This window comes from Siphateles boraxobius, unplaced genomic scaffold (assembly GCF_051911475.1).
Source record: "Siphateles boraxobius isolate OS27281-9 unplaced genomic scaffold, OSU_SipBor_1 65, whole genome shotgun sequence".
NCBI lineage: Eukaryota > Metazoa > Chordata > Actinopteri > Cypriniformes > Leuciscidae > Siphateles > Siphateles boraxobius.
This window is the reverse complement of record NW_027509192.1, coordinates 15,747,150-15,763,779: the sequence shown is the minus strand read 5'-3', so window position 1 is coordinate 15,763,779 and position 16,630 is coordinate 15,747,150. Positions and strand designations below refer to the sequence as shown.

The window sequence follows — 16,630 nt, the reverse complement described above, 5'->3', positions numbered from 1 at the left end:
GGGACAGAAATCTCTCAAATTTCATAAAAAAATATCTTAATTTGTGTTCTGAAGATGAACAAAAGTCTTATGGGTTTGGAACGACATGAGGGTGAGTAAATGATGACAGAATTTTCATTTTTGGGTGAAATAACCATTTCATTGACTCATTCCTGTTGCCAGATCTTGCTAGCAAATCAGCAAACAAGAACAAGCCCATAAAAGCTAATAAATGAAAATAAGACAGAAATATTGCGACACGCACCTACACACTCGATAGCCAAGCTTAAACAACAACCCCAAAATTGCGTATAGTAAGTAGACATGGCAACACGGCAAGAGTTACGATGTGAAGCAGCCTTTATTAATATTACCTAAACAACATAAGCAACCCAATTTATTTTCCCACAAAAACTGTGACAAGTTTATTCATTTACAAATAAAAAAAGAGCAAATTATTTAAAAGAATCAAATTCCAATGCAGTCTAAGTGAAGGGCCGAAAAAAAAGGAAAAATGGAACTGAAAACTTTGCAGGCCCGCACGCGCACTGCCACATGAGAACGCAGGCGAGAGCGGAGGCCTCTTCAGGAAGATTAAAAGGCCTTTTTCCATTCTGCAATGGAGCGCAGGGATAGAAGGGCCACAGAGACGATCTCATTACAGACTAACACACAGCAGCTGCCCTCCTCTCACCATTTCCTTTTATTTTCCAGACATTCTCAATGCTTGGTTAAAGTGTTTTAAATCAGACACTTCTCTGGAGGCAATATGATTTATTTTATTGTCCCTCAAGTGTTCCACTGACTGTCTGACCCTCGATGACCTTTTCGGCTCCCCGTTGCTAAGGCAACACTCTTTGTTCCTGGCCATTACCCTCGGTCTGTGATCCCGGGCGTATGGAGGACTGTTAATGTAACAACACAAAAACATCTGAGGGAAAATAGTATTACCTGCTTCTATAAACAATTTTTTCCCGTTCTTTGCCTCGTTTTTTTGACTCTCGCGGATTCTTTCTGGCATAAACAACCCGGCTAGATGTGGAGGAAGTACTTTGCGGCTAGTCCAATGAGATAATATATCTTTTTTTTTTTTGGAAGGTGCTAGAGGTACAGATGAGATATGAGGCGTTAAAAGCTGCAGATATGCTGAATGGGTCAGGTATTTCTGTGTGGGAAACAGCAGCAGGCATAGCTTCATTCTCAGAGGGATGGACTGGGATACAGAGGGGATGAAAGTCTCTGCTGGTTGAGTTACTACTCGTGGTGGCATCCAAATAATTCTCGACACGAAATCAAAACGGATCCTATGTGCTTTCTTTATACATGCCCCTAGTGAATGATTCAACAGTTATGATAACTTCCTCTGCCTCTTTACTGTTCAGTCAGAAATTAAAATCTTTGCAAACCATATTTATTTCATTTCTTCCATGAAAAGTTTACAGAAAATCTAATCATCTTTTTCCATTAAAAAAAAGCACCATAAACATGATTTGCACACTATTGTTTGGCATCAGAACGTTTTTTTTTTTGAAAAAAAAGAAGTTTTTCTTTACAAAAAAATATTGTAAATTCACAAAATCTGTAATATTGGTAGAAACACAGTCCGGCCAAAAAAAATTATCTGTTTGGATTTAAATAGGCAAATGCTTAAGAGTCTATGACTGGATCATTTTTGCAGTGATGATTATTATGTTTCTAGTTTGTTATATGTTTGGATTACCAAATATTGATACACCTCTTAATGGAAATAAATGTTGTGTTGTTCTTTCCATCAAGAGGTGCATACTTTATGGGTCAAGAGTTTATATTGTCAATTGTCACTTTATATTGTCAATGAGTCCAGCACTCTGTAAAGTCTCCTCCAGCACATCCCAAAGACTTTCAATCAATTTACAGTCTGGACTCAGAGGTGCCACTGCCAAATCATGTGTGAAAATGATTCTTCATGCTCCTCCCAACCATTCTTTCACAATTTGAGCTTGATAAATCTTGACATTGTCATCCTGGAATATGGAAAATGAAAAGCTACACACTCCATCAATTAGGGTTAGTCAACTGTTGCCAAACATATAACATGTTAGAAACATAATAATCACTGCAATAATGATACAGATTGCATTTGACTATTTGAATCCAAATAGCGACTTTTTTTGTTTGTTTTTTGGCTGGACAGTTTATTATCACAATTGAACTGTTTTCTACAGTAATATATTTTAAATATACAGTGTCTTCAGAGTCACATGATCATTCAGAAATCATTCTAATATGCGGAGTTGCTGCTCAAGTAACATATTATTATCCATGCTGAAAACAGTTGTGCTCCTTAATATTTTTACATAAACTGACAATTTTTTTTCAATACTCTTTGATAGTTCAAAAGAACAACATTTATTTGTAATATAAATTTTTGTAACATTATAAATGTCTTTTACTGCAATGTACTGCATGATGAATCCTTGCTGAATAATAGTATTAATTTTTTTTTTTTAAATCCCCCAGTGATTACTTAACACTTTCAAGGTAAAAAAAAGTTGGAAGAAAGCTCTTTAATGGCGAATAAAGGAATCACATTTACTGTAAATGTCTTAAGCTCAAAAGCACATTTATTTTTCTCTGTGCTAATGACTAAAGACTTGCTCACTGGTCAACATTTTCCTATTTTATTCACACAATAGAGTCTATTCAGTGAAATCAAAAATATAGTACAATTTCAAATGATTTTCAACACTAATAAATACTGATGGCCGTGCTGAAATAGGCATATGAAGTTTCAACCTTCTAGTTAACCGGGAAGAGTCTTTGGAAAAGTCAAACTAATTTGCTGTAAGCCTCTGAATGTGCATTTTCAGCTACTGCAAAACAAAAATAGGCTGACAAACCATGATTTTTATAAATAGTTATTTCTTAAAAACACATTTTAAAGGTAAAAGAGTTCAAGAAGAGATTTTCATGTTGATATTATACTAATCAAACTGAAATGTGCTCAGTACAAAATCAGGGTTTCTTATATTCAACCACTGCGTGCTAACGGAGAACTTGAATAACTCTTGGTCAATGACCCAAAGTACACTTAAGAGTCTGGAAATTAGAAAATGGCCAGTATGACCTAAGACATGAAAGTATTCAAAGGAGCCAATGACGTACTGTCCCATAATACACGTCTCAACACTTACTTTATACTGTTATTAATTACATGGAAAATTCACTGCTTGACCCTTCGGGATTTCCCACTTGTTTTACATTTGTATTTATTATTTTACATTTGGTCCATATTATGTTTGGATTTTAAGTAATTGATTAGACCTTTTATCTAAAGTTTGCACCTACAACCTTTCGGTTACCAGCCCAGATCTATAACGGCTATGCCTGTTAACCATGACCTGCTGAAAACATGGCAAGGAAATTATACCAACTCCCGACAACTGACGCTAGTGGTTCCTGGTTCAACACCAGCTGGTTTAAGGGTCCAATTTTTCCAGCCTTGCCTTTGGTGGAAACATCCGGAATAAGCCCAGACTGGGCACTGCCTCCAGTATTATGCCGGTGGAAAGGGGGCACATAATTCATCATGAATGGAACAGCAACCATGTTTAGTCCAATTAAAGGTACAGTTCACCCAAAAATGAATAGTGTCCTAATTTATTCACCCTCATGTCATTTCAAACCTGTATGACATTCCTCCTTTTACAAAACACAAAAAGAAGATATTGTGAAGAATGTTTCAGCTGATGTTCAGTGGAAGTCAATGAGATACAAAAGTTTCAAGCCCCAAAATGCATATAATCTAAAAGTAATCCAAACTCCAATGGTTTAATTCAAGTTTTCTGAAACAATACAATCACTCTGCACAATGAAAATAGCTACATTTATTTGGTTATTCACACACAAATCAATTAAAATCACTAATCATCAACTAATGAACACAGATCCCAAAACAAATATGATGACACCACAATAACATTAAATCTCACCTGTGTCACTTAATTAGGGCCCGAGCACCGATGGTGTGAGGACCCTCTTGGAATTGCTCTGTTTATTATTAGGGCCCAAGCCCTGAAAGGGGAAAGGCCCAATTGTTCTCCTTAGAATAAATTTTGTTTTATTTTTCTAACGACTATTCGGGCACTTTTGGCGCCCTTATCGTGCTCGAAAACTCTTGAAACTTTGCACACGGGTCAGAACCCGCGGCCATCAGGGCCGGGCTGAAGCTGGTGCCCGGCGTGGCAGGGGGGCTCAACAGCGCCCCTGGAACGGGGTCCAAAAACTTGGTCCATAAATCAAACACGTTTACATGTAATAATATGAAACTCGGTACACATATTCACAGTATTCCTGCGCCCCATGACGCTTTGCGCGAATTATGGGTTTAACTTCCGTTAAACTGTAAACAATCAGTGAAAGACTAGCTCTATGGACGCAAAATATATATATATATATATATATATATATATATATATATATATATATATATATATATATTTAAACCGTGTACGATGACATTACATTATTCTACTCACCCTTCAACCATTGAACATTAAAAGGACATTTAAAAGTGTAAAAGCATCAACAAGGTACTTTTTTAACAGACCATGAATAATCTCAAAAGCATCTTTCCAAAGCAAAATCAGTCGATTAAATACTGTGGTAATCTGTATTATCTAACATACGTTGCCTTAGTAATAACAAAATGTTTTACTTCAGCATTGCGTGATACTATTTTAAAGTGAATTCAGTCATTTTGACCGATAATAAATTGTATTTACCTGTGAAACCAAACCTGGAAAGAGACGTGAGGATTTGGGGAGGATTCCAGTGAACTATTAATGGTATACATCGTTAAATCGGGAGAACAGACCACAAATGTGCAGTATATGTTGACCTTTATCATACTATTAAAAAGTAAAAAAGAAAATAATCATGAGGAAAAGAATGCAGAGCTCTTACTATAGATAATGTTGTTATAAAATGTCACGTTAAAATACCAAGTGTTACGTTATTCTCATGTTATTCTAAGATAAAACATGAAAGAAAACTGATAGCTCATTAAGTCAAACTGACGGATCAGCTTTATTTGTAGGGCAACCTTATGATTTGAAATGATTCGTTTCAGTCTTTTTGAATGGAAGTTCCCCAAACCAGAAGTGCCACCCATAATTCAAAACGCAGTAAGCTTGTCAGGAATAAGGTGGATAGATCTCGTTGGTTCATATATCCTTCATACTCTTTACCCCAGCCCAACAGGAAGTCGTCTATTAAGGGTTGTTTTGAAAACGCATGCAATGAAATTTAAAGTACTCCTCCTAGAGAATTCAAACAAATGCCACGAAACTCGGTCAGCGTGAAGTCAAGACATTGAGGATGAAAAATTGCCAGCGGATTTTTGATATCTCGAACGGTTTGGCCGTGGTGAGGAAACGAAATTATGGCGCGAAAAGAGAAACAGGAAGTGTGTTATAACTTCTGCATACATTAACTGATCTTGGTGAAACTTAAGCAGTGTGTTGGCTGTGAGAGGCCGATCACATGGATGTGACTATTGTGAGTCAAAGTTATAGCGCCACCAACTGGCAGCAGGAAGTGTGTCACTTTCAAAATGCTTTGAAATCACCCTCTTATTTTTACCCGATTTGCTTCAAACTTTATGTGTATAATGTAAACACACGGCAGATCTAGAACTGTGAAAGGATTATTGATATCTCAGATACTGTTGCCGTGGCAATGCATCAAACTTTAATATTCTTGTTTGATGCTTTTGAGACTCTTAGCATGCTTGAAATTGCATGAAACTCGACAGACACATTACATGTATTAGCCAGTAGACGTGCAAAGTTTCAGAAACTTTAGTAGCGCCACCTTTTGTCAAAAGTGGGGGGATTAGATTTATCTACAGTAACAAAACTCAGTATGTATATTGTACTCATCAAGCCTGACAACTTTCTAATTTACAGTCATTAGCTCCGACCAACAGAAAGTCAGATATTTTGGTTTGAATATAGTAATTTCTCTCTGAACATACGTCTCTGTGTCTGTGCCTGTCTGTCTGTGTGTGTCTGTGAGTGTGGTGAGGGGGAGGGGGGCTAGATTAACCATTTCACTTTCTAAAAAAGAAAATAAATGTCTCAAGCCTTGTATTTTTTAAATAAGTTTTTTTTAATAAAGTAAAGGCATATAACCAGTTTAATTGTAGTGCATTGACAATAGTTTTATATAATTAGTTTATTAATTAAATTAACTTGGTCCATAAACTTGGTCTGAAAATTTGGTCCATAAATCAAACACACTTGCATGTAATAACATGAAACTCGGTACACATATAGATCTCATCGTGCCAAACAAATTTAAAGGCACAATATGTAAGAATTTTTCGCCACAAGAGGGAGCAGTTTCCAACAATAACAAAGGCGTCGGTCGATGACGCAGTGATGAGCTGTATGGTGGGACTTGCTGTCAAGCTGATGGATCTAATAATGTTTATGGATGAGTGCAAACATTGATGTTTTTTAACATTGCAGTAGTATGAAGCAGGTCACGATTGCTAAAGAGACAGATATCACACGCGAGTCCCGCGGATATAAAGGAATAAGGACATTTAATTCTACCGAATTACCCGCAAGTGCTGGTTTTATTATATCTCACACAGGTCAGTTTATTAGACAAATTAAACTTGTGAGGTAACGCAGCGCTGCTTCACTCTGTCTAACGTTACACTATCACACTAAACGGCATTTAAATGTGTGTTGAAAGTTATAATGTTATACTACGTGTTAGTTTGTTTGCTATACGAAACTAGCAGTAAGCTAGATCCACATTAGAATAACATACTGACCATATTCTAACATTTCATCATGTTGAGCTAACGTTATATAACATTGATTTGTTTTATGTACATTTGCCCACCTTTCTAATAAAGATGTCAAGTCGTGACTCATGAAGCTCTGTCAAGTCCAAGTTAGTCGCGGACGTGGAGCTCTCAGCATCTCAAAAACGCCACGCTGATATTGATCCTCATTTTAGTTCTCCTTGTTTGTCACAAAGTCTGCTTGCCATGGATGGTCTATGTTTGAAGGAAACAAGAACTGCGTGCCGCCAGAGAATGACGGGCTCTGGTGCCGCTAAATGCTAAGCACTACGCAGTTGTCCACGTCTGTCGCCATGGTTACGTCATGGCTATGGCAGTATGAACGGAAACCGAGGATAGGGCGGATATTGCGTCATTGACAGGCGACATTTTTTTCCTGGATGGCCACTTATTTAAAATGTGAATTTCTCCAAAATAAAAAATCTTTGGAGACTTTTGGGATATTGTAAGTACACAACTGCAGGAAATATATCACACTGTGCAAGTGATTTTTGGATATTTTATTACAAAATTCTTACATGTCGTGCCTTTAAACCTATTTTGGTCTGAATGTGGATATTTTGCAAAACTAGCTTCTACATTTTTACTCACTCCTCTTAAGTGGTTTATTTTATTCCCACCAAACTTTTTCAACATGATGAAAATACAATAAAGATGCTAAACTGTTAACGGATATTGAATATCTCAAACGGTTTTGCTATGGCGAGGGATTATGTAATAAAAAAAAAGAATCAGGAAACGTCTCATATCTTCTAAAAATGTAATTATACAGCATTTATTTTTATATAAAATTAAACAAATATTAGAACTAAACTCATTTTATTTTTTTTCAATTCAAGAAGTATGAAAAAGTTTAAAACAGGCTATTTAGTGCTATTTGGTTAAACAAAAAATCATACATGGGGCTATACTGCCCTCTTGTGTCCAAAATGATATCAACAATAGTACATAAATCTTTTTTATCAGGTATGCCTATTGTATTTATATATAAATATATAAGGAATGTGGCTGTGGGATAATTTTCCCACCGGTTAATCGACGTGTAACACGAGTGAGGGCTTTTAAATCGCTAATATAAAAGTGAAAGTAAAGTACTGATGTCTGCACGGACATTGATAATGCTGGCGCTCGCAGTCCGCTTGAATGAATTCCTATGGAAGTAGAAATGAAAAAAGGTTCGCTTTGTTCTTCTCGCAATGGACGTCGTTATGAATGCCAGTGCAGCCGCATACTTTTTAGTGTCAATTTAAAATTAGCGCAATATCGGGGCGATTGCTTGAACTGTGAGTTCAATAGCCTATTATTTTTCACGAAAAACACAACAACAAAAGAGTACAATGACAGATTCGCTTAACCTGTTAGCCTGCAACTGGGGAAAAATCCCCAGAAATGGCATACCAAAACTAAAACACATACAGTTCATGAACCCTTTGTACTAAAAGCACAAGTATGATCACATTTGAAAGCTGACACCTGGCAGTTTATTGTAAATGTAGAGTTAATTATTCTCATAATGAAAAAATAGTTATAAATAACATCTCCATTACTCACCAATCAAATAAGACTTTGGCGGGACAAAAATTCGCTTTGGCGGGCACTAAAAAAAATTCAATGCAGGAAAACCCCTGTTATTGCAAACAGGAAACAGCATAATTTGTCTCGTTTAGTAAAATAAAGCCAAGCTTAGATCGTCTTTTCCACTCCTCCATGTTTACCTCCTCTGCTCAAATCGCTTTGACATCATGAATGACTTACAGATGCGTATAGGACGTCGCGCTATGGTGCCCGATAAAGGACAAAAGGGAAAGTTGTGAGTTCACGGTCTGTATATTATGGCTGGGATTCGGAGCAGGAGCATTGATAAGAGGAATCGTTAACGTCGAGGGCATACAATATCAATGGTTCGTAAAACTTAGAACCGGTTCTCGAGTGGAACCGGTTTTAAATTCCCATCCCTGTCCCCTACAGTGCAATTCGGCTAGGTATACATCCGCGCTAAAATATCAAGGTGAAAGTCATCATAGCTTGCGTAGTACAGACCCAGCTCCCAACCCAACTTTGAGAATAGATTAACGGCGATATTTTTTTTATCGCCCGATAAGAGTCTCACGTTAACGCAGCACGTTAACGCCGATAACGGCCCACCACTAATATATATATATATATATAAATATAGCTGCGAGCAGCGATGAAAGGGCCAAAGCCGGCGGCACCGCCACCCCGGTGCCTTTAGGTAAATCGCCCATCATCGATGCTCGCAGCTATATTTATTATTCTTCTTCTCCGAAATGAATCGCATTTTTGAGGGCCTAAACATGCATGAAAACTCACGAAAATTTGCACACGTCAGAACTGCCGAAAATGTACATCTGATATGTGTTTCAGAATTGGGCGGGGCAAAATGGCTCAATAGCGCCACCTATAAAGGTTCAACAGAGTGCGCCTCCCGCTACGTTTCACGTACATTCGGTACATGCGTGTAATGACCCAATACCTACAAAAAAGTCTCTTGGAGCATAGCCCTAAACACAAAAGGAAGTCAGCCATTTTTAAATTCCTCTCATTTTTGTGCAGTTTTTGTCATTTTCAGGCCTCATTCTTTAAAGGGGACCTATTATGCCCCTTTCCACAAGATGTAAAATAAGTCTCTGATGTCCCCAGAGTGTGTATGTGAAGTTTTAGCTCAAAATATCCAACAGATAATATTCTACAGCATGTTTAAATATTCACTTTTTGAGGCTCAGAAAAACGCACCGTTTTGGTGTGTATCCCTTTAAATGCAAATGAGCAGCTGCTGCCGGCCCAAAGGGCGGAGCCTCACGAGCTCGCAGGACGTGTGTCAGGACAATCTCTCATCTCACGGAATGATAATATCAAACATAAACTCTCAGTAGCCCTGTTCATTTCGACCCGGAGTCGGACAATAATGCCCACAGAGCCAGATAATATATGCTGTATGGAGACTGAACAGGTATAGTCTAGTTTAATTACAGTTATAACTTGTTTTTCCATCTTTCTTTTACCACTATTAGTACAAGCCTGTTGTAGCAGACCGTGTCCGAATGTTGTAAAAATATACTGATGAGTTCAATGAAGTTTATTGAACATCACACAAAAGATGAAGCGTCAATTTCACTCTAGAAAATCACTGTAAGAGCTGAATAAACACTGTAACGTTATAAGAAGTCCGCATTAAAGTATTATCCATAAACTCTCTCCCTCTCCCTTTCATTATTATCATCATATACACAGCGAAGTACAAAAAACACTCGCTACAACTAACAGTAAACAGGAAACAGGAAGTTGCTGTAACTCAGGCAAACAATGTCCAATCTGCCCTAAACTTCACACATTTGATAAGAGTTCTGTCCTGAGCACATATCCATGCTCATATTCAGTTATAGTCATTGCGCCACCTGCTGGCAACAGGAAGTGACATGTTTAACACTGTTGTGGACTCCAAATAACATTTTAAAAAGTGCCAGCAAATTTAAAACATGCTAGCAACATACTAGAAATATGCTACAACAGCTAAAGCATGTTATTACTGTAATTAAATAGGAATTTGCTGGAACTCAGACATGCAATGTCCAATCTACCCAACTTAATATGCAACATCATGCTAGAAACATGCTAAAACATGTTAGCAACACTTAGCTAAGTGCTAATGCATGCTTTAAATGCAAAAGGAAGTTGTTGTAACTTAAGCATACAATGTCCAATCTGCCCCAAACTTCACATGTTTGATAAGAGTCCTGCCCTGAACACATCTACATAACGATAATCAGTTATAGTCATAGCGCCACCTACTGGCAACAGGAAGTGACATGTTTAACACTGTAATGCAGTAGCCACATACTAAAATATGCCATTGTGTGCTAAACATGCTAGAAACATACTACCATGCTAGCAAACACTTACCTAAGTGCTTAAGCATGCTATTAATGCAATGAAAGAGGAAGTTGCTGTAACTCAGGCATGAAATATTCAATCTGCCACAAACTACACACGTTTGATAAGAGTCCTGCCCTGAAAACATCTACATGCCGATATTCAGTTATAGTAATAACGCCACTTACTGGGAACATGGGTGACATGGTTAACACTGTATTGCAGTACTAGCCACATACTAAAATATTTCATTGTCTGTTAAACATGCTAGCAACACTTAGCTGAGTGATAAAGCATGCTGTTTTCACCATAATAACGGACAATACTCCTCCTATATTTACCTACTTAAATGCACATTGCCCACCATGCTGTGTCTTCCTATGTGCGGGTGCGAGGGCCCTTTAATCACTGCTTGCAGCTTTAATGTAATATTATGACACAAGAACCAATGAGGTTTGGCATTATTGAATTTCACCATATTTGATTTGGTATTTGAGAGTGAATAAACACTTAAACCCTCTGTACTGTTCACCAAAGTCATCATATCACTTATCAAATCATAAGACTTTGGTTAAACGGATCACTTTTGCACTACTTTTACCTGTATGTCCTTTTTGGAGTTTGGAAACAGGAAAAGTAATCAGTTCCCAACGGTTACCAACTTTTTCCCAAAATTACTTTTGGAAATGACATGATGGTCAGTAAATAGTGATAGGATTATAGATAATAGATATAGTATAGAGATAACTACCCTTTTAAGAGATTGTATAGATACAGAAGCAACCCTGGAAAGGGAAGCAAGCGTAATTCCAAAAAATTCAAGAGCGTAGAGACATCATAAATATATGTAGGTTTACATGTTCTCTTTCCAGAAGCAGTCGTTCTAGAACATAAAGTGCTATGACTTCCCCTGTCTTTCGTGATTTGTCAGGGTCTGCTGATTGCCTTTGGAAGAGCTTCCTGAGAATCCACCTTAAACTTTTCTTCTGGAACCGCTTTTTTTTCCATCAGGGGAAGAGTGAAGTCTTTGCAGTTTGTGTCATGGGTTATTTAGATTTCCATTGCCCCTCTATGTGATTTGAAGTAGAAAGCAGGGAACACGCAGCACCCCACACTGAAATTTAACGGCACACTGAGAGATGATGGTTTCTCCAGATGGAACATTCATTTGAGAACCTGTGAGAGATTTACACCGAAGTAAATCTAAACACTATTACAAATGACCAATACAGAAAGACGGGTAACCCAATGCCGCTACTTGCACCCAACACAGAAAAAGTGCTGGCGTGTTGTTAGATAATACATGGAAACATGTAGTTCACGATAAAATGTGTTTTTTCTGAAACAGATGAACCAGATATATGTGCGCCAGTGATGAAAGCAATGCAAATTTTGACAGTATTACGGTGTTCTCAATCTTTCTAATGGCGGCTATCCATATCCAGTGCCAATGTTCCGGGTAAATAGGATTGGAGAAAGCATTTCACATTCGTCTGCGGCAAACGAACTCCAACTGAACGGCAATCAAGGGGAGCGCACAGACCCATCTTTAAAAGTCCAAGAGGTACAAGCCGTGCCATTTTTTCTCTGACCGCACAGAAATCGAGTGGGCAAATTCGCCAACAGTGTATCCAGCACTTAACACGCATGGTGTGTGGCGTGTTCCTTGACCGCAGATGTGTTTGTGTTGGGCCTGAGATTGGCCCTCTCTGGTTTGCCTTTTTCAGCTGTGCCATTGTGTGATGGGGAAGCTCCAGTCGGTGCAATGTGATGAGCTTACACGTGGACTCTTCCAGGCATGTCTTACCGCAAAGCAGTTTATCTGATACTCCCTGTGATGGCGGGTTTGGAGGCCACTTTGTTTGGGGTTAATGTAACACCCTCTTCCCGGCAAAAAGAGCATTGTGGGCCAATCGTTTGAGTCACTAGTTGATTATGGGAAGACCACTTCTAGTCATTCAGTTCCAGGAACCCGCCACTGCGATATGGACGTATTGGATTCACTGCAGAACGTTTGGAGCTTTCAATGCCAGGTCGTGTGATGCATTAAGGTCATAATGCTCTGCAAGTTGTCCAACAGCCAGCCAATCAGTAAGGTTGTGAAGGTACAGACAGCATTCTTAGCTTTAGCTGTTACTTTTGATAAAACCTTCTTGGAAAAATTGTATCTTTAAATTAATCTCCAAACTGAATTTTTTTTATTTTAAATGCTAAAGACACACTAAAATGTCAGCTGCCAAAAATGTCTAAAAACTTTCACAAAAGGCCAAAAACCTTGGCTGAAAATGTGCACAGAAACTGTTCAACATCCAATAAAAGAATATTTGACATGGACAATGAGCAGTGTGCTCAGGAAACAATATAGGAATAATTGGATCTAATGTGAATGACTAAGGATGATTCATCCAAATCCAAACGTCGTCTGCACATCATAGACGTCGTCTGCACGTCATGCACATCTATTCTTTTGGGACAAGAGTTTGTTTAACAGTAATATTAAATTGAGCAACACATACAGACTACAAATTGGCCTATAGGGGGTCTCAAGAAACTCGTAAGCGGGCCTGAAGATGACTAAAATAATTTAACCTGTTAAGCTGCAACACCACTTTTGAAAAATCCCCAGAAATGGCATACCCAAACTAAAACAGATACAGTTCATGAACCCTTTGTACTAAAAGCACAAGTATGATCTCATTTGAAAGCTGACACCTGGCAGTTTATTGTAAATGTAGAGCTAATTATTCTCATAATGAAAAAATAGTTATAAATAACTTCAAAGTTTTGTAAAGTTATTATAAATTTATTTTTTATGAAATATCTTCATAAAAGTAATATTGAAGTTGGCATTGTATCAATCTATGAATGCACTGCAGCTAAAGCCAAATGTCTGTCCATGTTATATTTCAAATCTGAAGATGACAAGTCTAAAACTCTGTATTTAGTTAAATGTTTTTCAAGATCATGTCATATGACTTTATTTTGATTAGACTCTAAAATGCAAATTGATGTTTATTGTCATCTTCCAAGCATCTATTCAGTCTATTGTCTCTATTGTTTTGTGGTGCAAACGAGCCCCATTCAGTCTCAGTCTCCCCTGCACACATTCACACCTCTCCGGCCTGTTTATGGCCCTGAATATGTTTTTCTTTTGTCTTCATTATAATTACTAACGACTGGCTATTCACACTTTTTCAATCCCTAATTTCTTTTTTCAAAGTTCTCACTTCACATTTGAAACTGTATCAAATGTCCTTCTTGAAAAAAAGAAACATTTCATTAAGCATTCCTATTTAGAAAAAATCATAAAAATAACAGCTAGGTGGCAGGTGCATCTGAGGGCTATGTAGCATGTTAGCTTAGCACACCATCAATACACGACAATTTATGAGATTAAAACCATGTTTGTTCTCCAAACTTACTTTATAACGCAAGTCGAGTGTTTTAAATAACCTTCTGTGATCTGATTTGGCTTCAGATAAAAAAAATCGGACAGAAAATATATTATTTTATAGTATTCTGCACAATGATAAAGTCTATATCGATTAGCATTACATTATAAATATAATCTATTATTATGAAAATACCTGACATGGCTCGAAGAACACAGGTAAATCAAACATCATTGCAATCATGTTTATTGTCTTCAAAACGTCTTTATCTGCATGTTACAGCGATCTCTGGAAGCTTTGTTTGTGTTGGGACTTCCTAAATGTCACATGATTATGGCACTTCTTCATGTGTTCCATATATGGACTGCATGTGCACACGGCGCCCTCAGGCTGCCAGTATGGATTGAAAACACAGTATATCAGAGTATCCAGCGCTCATAATGATAACAACGGCCCATTTGGGTATAAATTCAATAAATATTATTCTTGTCTATACAAATCTGAAGTAAACCTATGAGAATCTATCAATATTTCTCCAAATCTGCACATTTTTGAGCTAAAAGCCCTGAGAGACGTTGTTTTGTCAAGCGCTGTCATGACGACCTCACAGGAGTTATTTTTCTGAATGAGACCGGCTGACGCTCATAATTCATATTAAAGGTATCGACTCATATATTGATTACATAACTCCTGACACAAATTAAGACATAACTGTCACTATAAGTTTCTCAGAATACTATAGTGGTCAAATACTGAAACTTGAGTCTTTTATCTTTTTAATGATATATATATATATATATATAGTTTGTCAAGGTAATAACTTTAAATCTGATAGTAACTTTGAACTATTTAAACAAAAAAACGCTTCAGTGTGCCGGTGCTCTGGCAACGGTTAACAGGTTAAAATAAGACAAAATAAGCACTTAAATATAATAAAAATATATATTTTAAATGTTATATATATTTTTTATAATGAATGTATCTATTATTTAGTTATGCCAAGCTCTAAAATATTTTATTGGGCAAAAAAAAATTTTCAATAAATTCCTTATCCTTATTACTTATCTAGTAAATCACGGATGACTGAAAAAATAATTCATTGGTTAAAAAGAGTGGGGACCTTGAAGAACTTTCAACCCTAAAAACTTCTGAAATCCTAAAATTTAATTCACCGAAACTAAGAATAACCATAGATTAAAATAAGTTTTGAAAACAAAATATTGCTTTGAATATTGTTGTGGACAATGAAGGACAAGGGATTCAAAAAGGTTTTCGAACCACTTAGAACCACTATGTTGTTGAAGTTTAGATCTTCAACAAAGGATAATTATTATCATAATATAATTTTATTGTTACATAATTATTTTAAAAGGTACAATATGTAAGAAGTTTGTATCAAAATATCCAAAAACCACTTGTTATAAAAGCACAGTGTTATACTTTCCTTTCAATTATGTATGTACTTTATCCTAAATGTTTCCAAGAATTTGTAAATTCAGAGAAATTCACAATTTAAATAGTGCCCGTCCCTTGTCACTTGTCGCCTGTCAATGACGTAATATCTGCGTTATCCCTGCAGGGTCTCCCATATATTTATTTTTTTACTGAGCCTATTTAAAATCGTATTTGATTGCAGAGCGCCATAGCGCATTCGCGCAGGACTACCTCTCGCTTGTCCCTCTCTCTCTCTCTCTCTCTCTCTCACTCACCCATCCCTCTCTCTCTCTCTCTCTCTCTCTCTCTCACTCACCCGTACCTCTCGCGCTCTTTCTCCCTCATGGTACACCGTGGCACAAATCTGTCCAACACAGCGCTGTCAATGTTGGGGACCCAGCTTTAAAAAAAGTTATTAGCCCAGCATGCAAGGAGCTAATAAGGAGAGCTAAGTTATTGTTCGAATACAGCTGGATTTTCGAGGTTAGCACGCTGTATATAGCTGGTAGTCAATATCAATGCACGCGTGCAAGCCACCCCCCCCCAACCAAACTTCGACTTGACAGAGCTTCATGACTAGACAGAGACGCCGCTCTTGCATCTACTTTATTAGACAGGTGAGCAGATGTACATATAACAAATCAATGTATAGTTCAACATAATGAAATGTTAGAATATGATCAGTATGTTATTATAATGTTAATCTCGCTTACTTACTCTCATACAGACAAACCAACACAGAATAACATTATAACTTTCAACACTCATATGCAGTTTAGTGTGATAGTGTAACGTTAGACCAAGTAAAACAGCGCTGTGTTACCTCACAAGTTTCATTCGTCTAATAAACTGACCTGTGTGAGTAGTAATTCAGCACTTGCGGGTAGTTCAGTAGAAATTAATGTCCTAATTCCTTATGATATCTGCGCTGATATCTGTCTCTTATTAGCAATCGCGCCCTGCTTCATACCAAAGTCATGTCAAAAACAACAGTGTAATTACTCATCCATAAACATTATTAGATCCATCAGCATAGGGCTGGGCGATATAGCCAAAAAAAATGATCACGATAATT

General features: G+C 37.2%; 2 protein-coding genes across 5 annotated transcripts in view; both read right to left on the bottom strand.

Moving 5' to 3' along the window:
* The window catches only part of znf469 (zinc finger protein 469), a 376,839-nt gene that overhangs the window by 157,180 nt on the left and 203,029 nt on the right, over positions 1-16,630 (bottom strand). The window lies entirely within an intron of this gene.
* LOC143721168 (troponin I, fast skeletal muscle-like) overlaps positions 1-16,630 on the bottom strand; it is a 492,195-nt gene that overhangs the window by 332,397 nt on the left and 143,168 nt on the right. Inside the window, exon 1 of one of the 2 annotated variants that reach the window (XM_077211416.1) lies at positions 10,414-10,436. The exons of the other annotated variant lie outside the window; for it this stretch is intronic. Within the exon in view, the coding sequence (XP_077067531.1) occupies positions 10,414-10,421 (8 nt within the window). The 5' untranslated portion in view covers positions 10,422-10,436. Of the gene's footprint in view, positions 1-10,413; positions 10,437-16,630 lie in introns of those variants that run through there. 2 annotated transcript variants of the gene reach the window in all.